The following is an 8257-nucleotide window of genomic DNA, read 5'->3' on the forward strand; positions in this document are numbered from 1 at the left end:
TGCATGAGGAAGAGATGTGATTGTTGTAATCAATGTTAGAACTGGTTTTGATTTGATTGGTCCTCCTGTCACAGCTGAGTGTGTGCAGTTTAAAACTCAAGACTTTCAAAAATATGCCACCCCTGAAATGAAATACTCAACTGTCATAATAAATGTGCCCGATTTCAAGATAAACATTCTACAGTGGTATTGAAAGTAATCACAAAAAAACTCTCCCAGTTGGAAAACAACTAGTGTTTTATTATTGTTTTGAATGTAACTATTATACAATTGCCTAAAAACACAAAATCAGGCAAATGGGTGATATTTGGCCTAATGTAAGCAGTGTGAATGAAGACTGAGCTTAGTCATCATGTTTCAGTTTCTTGATTTTGCCCTTGTGACGGTCAATCTCACGCTGCAAACGCTCAATTTCTTTCTTGCTGTGGTCAATCTCCTCTTCATGGTGCTTCCGTAGGGCAGACAACTGCTCCTTCTCCTTCTGACTGAGGAGCAAGAGGGAGAGAAAAGTTTGGTTGATTTCTCTAATGAGGCAAAAATTTAACCAGGGGTGTATTCATTACGCCCTTTATTGCAATTTTTTTTTGCAACAAACAATTTACTTAAATTCGGGAACAGTTTTGGGTAGGCCCCTCCCAGTTTCAAATTTGGGTAGGCCCCTCCCAGTTTCGATTCTTCTGATTCATAAATGGTACGTTTCCATTGCAAGACGACATGAATACACCCCTGGGTTGCGTTCATGTGGGCTTAACATGAGGAATATGAGAGAAAGGGATTCTTCTTTACTATGATCAGACTTTATCCACTGGAGTCAAAAGGCAAGAGCTATGTATACCTTCCTCCAAAATGGATAGACTGGTTCATAAACGTAGTAGTAATATGTCTGGTCATCCAGGTTACAAAAATAATCCATTTACCGAAAATAACGCTCCTCCTCTGCAGCTTGCTTCTTTCCAAAGGCACCACCTGCCTCCCTCACCGAGCCTCCTCCACCGCCTCCCTTTCCTGCTCCTTTGCCCAGCTCACCCAGCTAGAGAGAGGGAGAGATATATCAAATCACAACTCGGGTCTCCCACGGGAAAAAACAAACATGTCACACTATCTGAGGTAAGGTCTAATACCTGACCATATCACACACCTGAATATATATTATGAAAAGAGAGCATTGGGTTAAATGTAACATAGCATTTATTAGACATCATCCATGGTTGGACTACGCCTTAATGGTGGTCCTACCGTTACTAGACATTCCAAATCCCCTTTATTATTTCCTGACAAAACATATACAACACTGCCACCTATTGAGTTACTTGCTACAGTTCAAGATAGCTGTCTTGGCTGGTCTACAAGTTAACCAAAACAATTAAACGGAAACATGATCAAACGTTTGTAATATAAAATGGATCAATAGAAGACAAACAGTACAAGGATTCTTTCGAGGAAATCGCTATCAGTCTTGTTAGGCTACTTACTAGCTATGGGAGCGGCAACTAAGTTAACCAGCAAGCTATACAAAACAACACCACTGTCAGTGCGTCATCACATTTACCTGGTCGGATGTCATCCTGAATTGGGTGGCAAAGAAGCCCCGAAAATTGGATCTTAATAGTAGCCTCGCCATTACAATTTCTCAACTACGCAGATTAACAGCCCTGCTGCAGCAGAAAGTACTTCGCTGTGTACTTTCACATGCGGAAATGTGCAATTTCACTGTGTGGGAGTGGCTGGGAAAACGATTTGCTGTCATCTAGCGACAGTGTGGGGAATCTTTGTTTTAATATTTTATTTTTTATTAAACAGTAACATGCAAAACATAAACAGAACAGCCAAAGGAATTCCACTAATAAATAAGAGAACAAAAAACAAATCCACATTATATCAATTCAAATACAGACGCGTAGCGAATACATTTTTTTGACATTTTCAAATAAAATCAACGTTTATTTGTCACGTGCGCCGAATACAACAGGTGAAGTAGACCTTACAGTGAAATGGTAACTTACAGGCATAGGCGGAAATCCCAGGGGGGACGGGGGGGACACGATCCCCCCCAATATATCACTGTAAACATAACTATGTAATTTCAATAATATTAATAATACACAACGAAAGCACTTGTGCTGATTATAGACACTTAATAGCATGTTTTTAAGTTTCAAAAAATTTAGACCCCCGCCCTTTGTCTCACAATGGTTTGATCCACTGCCAGTTCCTTGTGTGGCAGGTAACAGAGGGTTTGTATCTACTTTCTGCACTCAATGCACGTAACTGACGTGAGGTAAATCCAGTCAATCGCGCCATAGCAATGTTTTTTTTAATTTATGTTGGCAGGGTTTACACACACACACTAGCTGCATTTGCAGAGCTAGCGGGCAAACATTAACTATGAATCTAGCTAGTACCTATTCCATTTATGTGGCGTCGTCAAAGATGGAATCTTTGCTATCGTCAGTTTATTTCAAGATCAGCATGCAGCTGTAGTGCTTCAAAGTCCCTGTGATAAGGTTAGCGATAAACTGAACTCCCAACTGAACAGAACTACACTCTCTTCTACCATTGTCTTAAATATCTTTAATGGTCTAGTTGCAAAAACTAAATTGTCGCTATGGGACTTTGAAGCACGTTTGCTGATCTTGGAGTAAACTGACAATAGCAAAGATTATAGCAAACACCACAGAAATGGAATTGGTGCTCGCTAGCTTTGCAAATGGAATTGGTGTTCGCTAGCTTTGCAAATTCAGCTATTGTTGCAAGCCAGCCAATATGAAACAAACTATATTAAAATGACGAAAGGTGGCAGCATATGTTGTGTAAATGGTGAACTCATGATCTCATACAGCTGTCAACTCTTGTCACTGCAATCCGTTTCACATTTGCTAGCTACCTTTTAGATCGAAGCCCATATAGAATGATAGAAGATATGATAGAAGCCCATCTCCTACTGTAAATAACCTACACTGTGCGTGTGTGTGTTTGTGCAGCTAGCCAGCCTGCCAGGTAGAACATTTTCAGAAAAAGGTAAAAAGACAAAGAGTATTTTTCAGTACACCAAAATGCAAAGCAAGAACCCTAGTAGCCTAAGACTAGTTGATAAAATGTTCATTAGAAAGAAGTGAAATGCTAATGGAAACGTTTCACAATGATGTCATTAGGCAGATCAGGCAACAGAGGGCACACAGACAGCAGAGCTGGGGACAGGTGGGCAGGGACTGACTGGCAGGGACAGGTGGGCAGGGACAGACTGGCAGAGACAGGGAGTCTCAGGTAAGTTTGAGTCTTTGTTTGGCAACATTATGAAAGGTTCTAAAAATGCTTGACTTGTAAAATAGGGACATAATTGGAAAATGCCATGGATACCCCCACTCTCAACTTAAACTGGTGACTGAACTAAGATTTGTTTAAGGCAAGGGTATTACTGTTGTGATTAATTGTGTAGTTCTGGGTACTGGTAGTTAGGAGTACGGCAAACACCTTATTTATTTTCTAGGAGACAGACTGTGAAGGTGGTGAAAGGGAAAGAGACAAGGAGAGAGACTTCAGGGGACAGTGTCATAGCCACGGCAGGACCAGGTGTCAACCTTGTTGCCAGCAGCACCAGTATAGGGGACAGTGGCACGGCCACGGCAGGACCAGGTGTCAACCTTGTTGCCAGCAGCACCAGTATAGGGGACAGTGGCACGGCCACGGCAGGACCAGGTGTCAACCTTGTTGCCAGCAGCACCAGTATAGGGGACAGTGGCACAGCCACGGCAGGACCAGGTGTCAACCTTGTTGCCAGCTGCACCAGTATAGGGGACAGTGGCACGGCCACGGCAGGACCAGGTGTCAACCTTGTTGCCAGCAGCACCAGTATAGGGGACAGTGGCACGGCCACGGCAGGACCAGGTGTCAACCTTGTTGCCAGCAGCACCAGTATAGTGGACAGTGGCACAACCACGGCAGGACCAGGTGTCAACCTTGTTGCCAGCAGCACCAGTATAGAGGACAGTGGCACAGCATTGTCCAGTTACCTCAGTGATGGCACAAAACCATTGAAACCCTCAAACATATGTTCGGTTCTTTTGTTCAGTAGTGTGTATAACAGTGGTTCACAACCTTTTTGGAGTACTAGAACCCCTGCATATTTTGAGGAAAGGCAGGCAAGGTTTTGAGTGGTTCTCAGGGACCTCCACCCCCTCTATATTATATGTAAAGTTAGTGGAATCCTTGTTCTGCTGAATACGTTCATTACACTTTTTTTTATTTCATGGACCCCTTGCCATTACACCAGGGACCCCTAGGGGTCCACCTACCCTGTTTGAGAACCCCTGGTGTATAGTATGATATTTGTTATTTTGTTTAGTAGTTTTTAGTACATGACAGTACACTTACTAATTATTGATTTAATTTAATTTAAAATTGCATACTTTGTGTGACATATTTGTCCATAGCTGTTGTTTGAAGAGTTGAGACACTGACTGAACAATAACCAAGTATTTCTGAAGGATATTTTGGTTGATTTGTTTGGGTTTTTCATTGAAGTAGTTATCTTGCTTTTAGAACTGTACTTACTCTGAGCGTTTTGTTCTTGTAAAGATGTTGTAATAGACTCAAACCAGTGGCACATATTTAATGACTATATAAATGAATCAGAAAAAGTTCAATAAAAAGGTCAGGTCAGTGCATAGACTAACTTTGTGATGGTTCTCAATGGAGATTCTTTGAGATGAGATCGCACCATGTTCATTGTATTTATGAAACCTGCACCCTTACAGTGTACAGTACCATTACCACCTACTGGCCTTGCTTGGTATTGCTGGTTGTAAATACAAATACCTGCATACATACTGGACTGACGAGGAACACTGCTATAACTATTATTAGTAGTAGTATTATAATGATTTAAACATTTCAACAAGTTGGGACAACCCTTCAGTTAACTACTGTACCTATCAATTATCCAGTAGTAGTGATTATGGTTCCTCAATATACATTTAACATATTACAACGTAGGCTATGTGTTCCAGCACTACTTTTGGTGTCCCCCTCAGGAATTGCTCTTGAGAAAATGTCATGTAATTGTCCCCTCCAAAGTTGATATCAGATTTTCGCCCCTGATTACAGGCTCTAAACAATAGTGCAAAAAAAGTGTTAGGTGAACAATAGATAAGTAAAGAAATAAAACAACAGTAAAAAGATAGTGAAAAATAACAGTAGCGAAGCTATAAAAGTAGCGAGGCTACATACAGACACCGGTTAGTCAGGCTCATTGAGGTAGTATGTACATGAATGTATAGTTAAAGTTGTGTTGTTGTGCGTTAATAACATTTAGACTACGTTACCCAGCAGGCTATGCGGGTGGGCAGGTGGTTGAATTATGCCTTGCATGGCTAAACAAGGAGTTTTTTAGCTGAAGTATATGTTCATTAAAAGTAGTTAAACCTAGTTTGTCATTATACAAGGAACAAACATAACAAAAGTGACTGTGTATATATGATAAACGGAGAGTAGCAGCAGCGTAAAGAGGGGTTGGGGGTAGCCATTTGATTACCTGTTCAGGAGTCTTATGGCTTGGGGGTAAAAAATGTTGAGAAGCCAGCCAGACATTTTGTTTTGTATATGTTTTAATGACTCTAAATAGTTTCCAAAATAGATTAAAAAAAATTAAGAAAAGGGACTTTTTCTTCAAATTTTGATTTGTGTATGAAATTGTTCCTCATATGAGCAAACATCAGCATAAAAAAGTACCACAGTGTGAGTCATAATACCCATAAAACCTAACGGTCAAACAGGGAAATGGTTGCAATCGTTTTTCACTTAGGGGATTTTAGAAACTCAAAAACTCAAACCCCCCCCCCCCCCCAAAAAAAATGAAATGCTAATGTGGCTATCATAAAGAAATACAAATTGCCATGATCTGGATGAGGGTGCCAAATTGAGGCAAATGTAGATAAATGTAGTTATTCATAAATTAGCTACATTTCTTTAAATGGACAATTCTGTGAACTGTCTTGTGAAAGTTTTCAATTGTGGCAGGTGGTTAGAGCGTTGGACTAATAACCGGAAGGTTGCAAGATCGAATCCCCAAGCTGACAAAGTAAAAATCTGTCGTTCTGCCCCTGAACAAGGCAGTTATTAACCCACTGTTCCTAGGCTGTCATTGAAAATTAGAATTTGTCCTTAACTGACTTGCCTAGTTAAAAAATGTAAAATTTTTAAAAATGACAAAATACCTGTTAGCAAAGGTGTCAGCTAGAGATGACTTGCAGGGGTTTGTAGTTTTGCATGTCTACTTTCATGCTAATTAGCATTTTTGAATCTGAGAGTAAATAGAGACTAATATATTGATTAAAAGTCACCTTGTCAGAGAGATTTACATGGTTATCAAAACATCACACAAAACACAGCCCTTATTTAAAGGGTTTCTAAAATCCCCTATGGGAAAAATGAATGGTGTAAAAATGATTGGAACCATTTCCCTGTTTGACTGCTAGGTTTTATGGGTATTATGACACCTCTACTGTAGAGCCCTCTATATGCCACTTCTTATGCTCTGGTTCTGAGAATAAGTAAGACTTCCATTCTATCGGTCACAGTGTTTTCAGCACTGCAATGTAATCAATGTCTGTCTTGCATTAATCATATTATTGCCCTGTCTTGTTTTGCACACTTTGTACAAAATAATAAAATGCAGTACTACAGGATATTTCTTAACGTAGCTCTTTATTAGCTAGCTATAACTGGCATGTTCACGTATTGCCAACCAGGACCAAACTGCCTGTGACCTAACCGTTTGGGTGGTCTTAACCAATCATAGCACAGTATGATATGGCGGTAAAATGCATCCAATTACAATTCAGTATGTTTACACATATGAATATTACATGCCCATGTAACAGTGAACATGTGTGTAGGGTTCCTAAAACTTTCAAGCATGAGTCTTTGTGTCTGACTGTATACAAATAAGGTTTGAAAGTATTGTTTACATGTGCTTTCTTATTGTCCCCAGGGTTCATGCCAGGATTTTTTTCGAGACCTGATATTGAAGAACATTCAACACGAGGCCTATGTTTTTCATCTGCACTGGCTTGGGAGAAAAAAACTGACATTTCAGTGTGAGTCCTATTTGTTTGATTTTCTCTCTACAAAATGCGAAGGAATTACATGTATTTCAAATATGTATTTTGTATGTTTTATTACACTGGGCTGAACTACACTGTAATCTATTTTGTAACCAGATAATTTCTAAAGCTGTAATATGTATTTTCAAAATACAATTTGTTTTTGGTACATATTTGTATCTTTATTTTTTTTAATTATAACTGGTTTGGCATGTATTTGTTTTGTGAGGGCTGTTTACCAGGTTTATTTGCCATTAAGTAGTATGCTTTCTTTTGAGTTTAACCTATAGTTGTTGGCGCTCTTCAAAAGGTTAAGATTACATTCCTGCTTAAATTCAAACATTTAATTTTTTGATGGGCTTTTTCTAAAATAGTGATTTATTTTTCTTTCATTTCTAACTCAGATGTACAGTAACTTTTGACGAGTATGAGATTACCATTCCCCTAATGTACACCTTAAATGCATCTCAAATTATATTAGGGTTAGGCTTTTCCCATCCTCTATGTCTACATTTGTAATGGCATTTTTTTTTTTTTTTTCATTTACTTATTTAATACATTTCGGGTCTTGAACATGTGCTCTGTTCATTCTCCATATTCTGTCGCTAAGTGTATTTTCTGTTGGTGTAATTAAACATGAAAGAAGATCAGAGAATGATCAATATTATTGTCATGTTTAACCCATGAAATTGTTTAGGGTATTTTTGGAAATAAAATAAATGTAATAAATTCTTTAATAGATTTTCTTACTTTGAGAAAAAAAGGACTAGTCTCTTGTAGTTGGGAACAGTAATCTCCAGGTGTACTGGAAATGATTTGTAGAGCTGAAATTTTGCAGCCTCTTTGGAGGTTCCTTGAATTAGTCTTTTTTTATTGCTATGTCTGTCAATCATATCAAATGTATGATTTAGGTCACATGCTAAAAATAATAGTTCCTGTCTGGATTTGATCTAATATTGCTTGAATTCTATCGAAAAAAAAACATCAGATTTGCCCCTGGTGGGACATACCATGAAAACAATGTTTATTTTCTTGCCATGTATTCAACATGAGAAAACGGCCTTCTTGGTCCGTGTGCTGGAAAAGGGTGTATTCTTATTCATTTGGATGCCTACATCTCTGCTGTTACTACAGTTGGTGGCAGCATAGTCCTCTCC

At 39.0% G+C, this 8257-nt stretch overlaps 1 protein-coding gene and 1 long non-coding RNA gene across 3 annotated transcripts; one reads left to right on the forward strand and one right to left on the reverse strand.

Moving 5' to 3' along the window:
• Window positions 1–215: 215 nt before the first annotated feature.
• Window positions 216–1755, reverse strand: atp5if1a (ATP synthase inhibitory factor subunit 1a). Of its 2 annotated transcripts, none has more exons than XM_021571651.2 (3): window positions 1550–1755; window positions 918–1030; window positions 216–485 (listed from the first exon to the last, which is right to left on the reverse strand). In XM_021571651.2, the coding sequence occupies exons 1-3, from the start codon at window positions 1619–1621 to the stop codon at window positions 344–346; spliced, it is 327 nt and encodes a 108-aa protein (XP_021427326.1). In that variant the 5' UTR covers window positions 1622–1755; the 3' UTR covers window positions 216–343. The 2 variants fall into 2 exon arrangements, with proteins under 2 accessions (XP_021427326.1, XP_036808407.1); XM_036952512.1 differs by lacking the exon at window positions 1550–1755 and adding an exon at window positions 1139–1198.
• Window positions 988–7748, forward strand: LOC118941132. Its single transcript, XR_005037431.1, has 2 exons — window positions 988–1107; window positions 6989–7748. It is a non-coding gene; the product is annotated as an uncharacterized LOC118941132 (long non-coding RNA).
• The last annotated feature ends 509 nt before the right edge of the window (window positions 7749–8257 follow it).

This window comes from Oncorhynchus mykiss, chromosome 18 (assembly GCF_013265735.2).
Source record: "Oncorhynchus mykiss isolate Arlee chromosome 18, USDA_OmykA_1.1, whole genome shotgun sequence".
NCBI classification, from domain to species: Eukaryota; Metazoa; Chordata; class Actinopteri; order Salmoniformes; family Salmonidae; genus Oncorhynchus; species Oncorhynchus mykiss.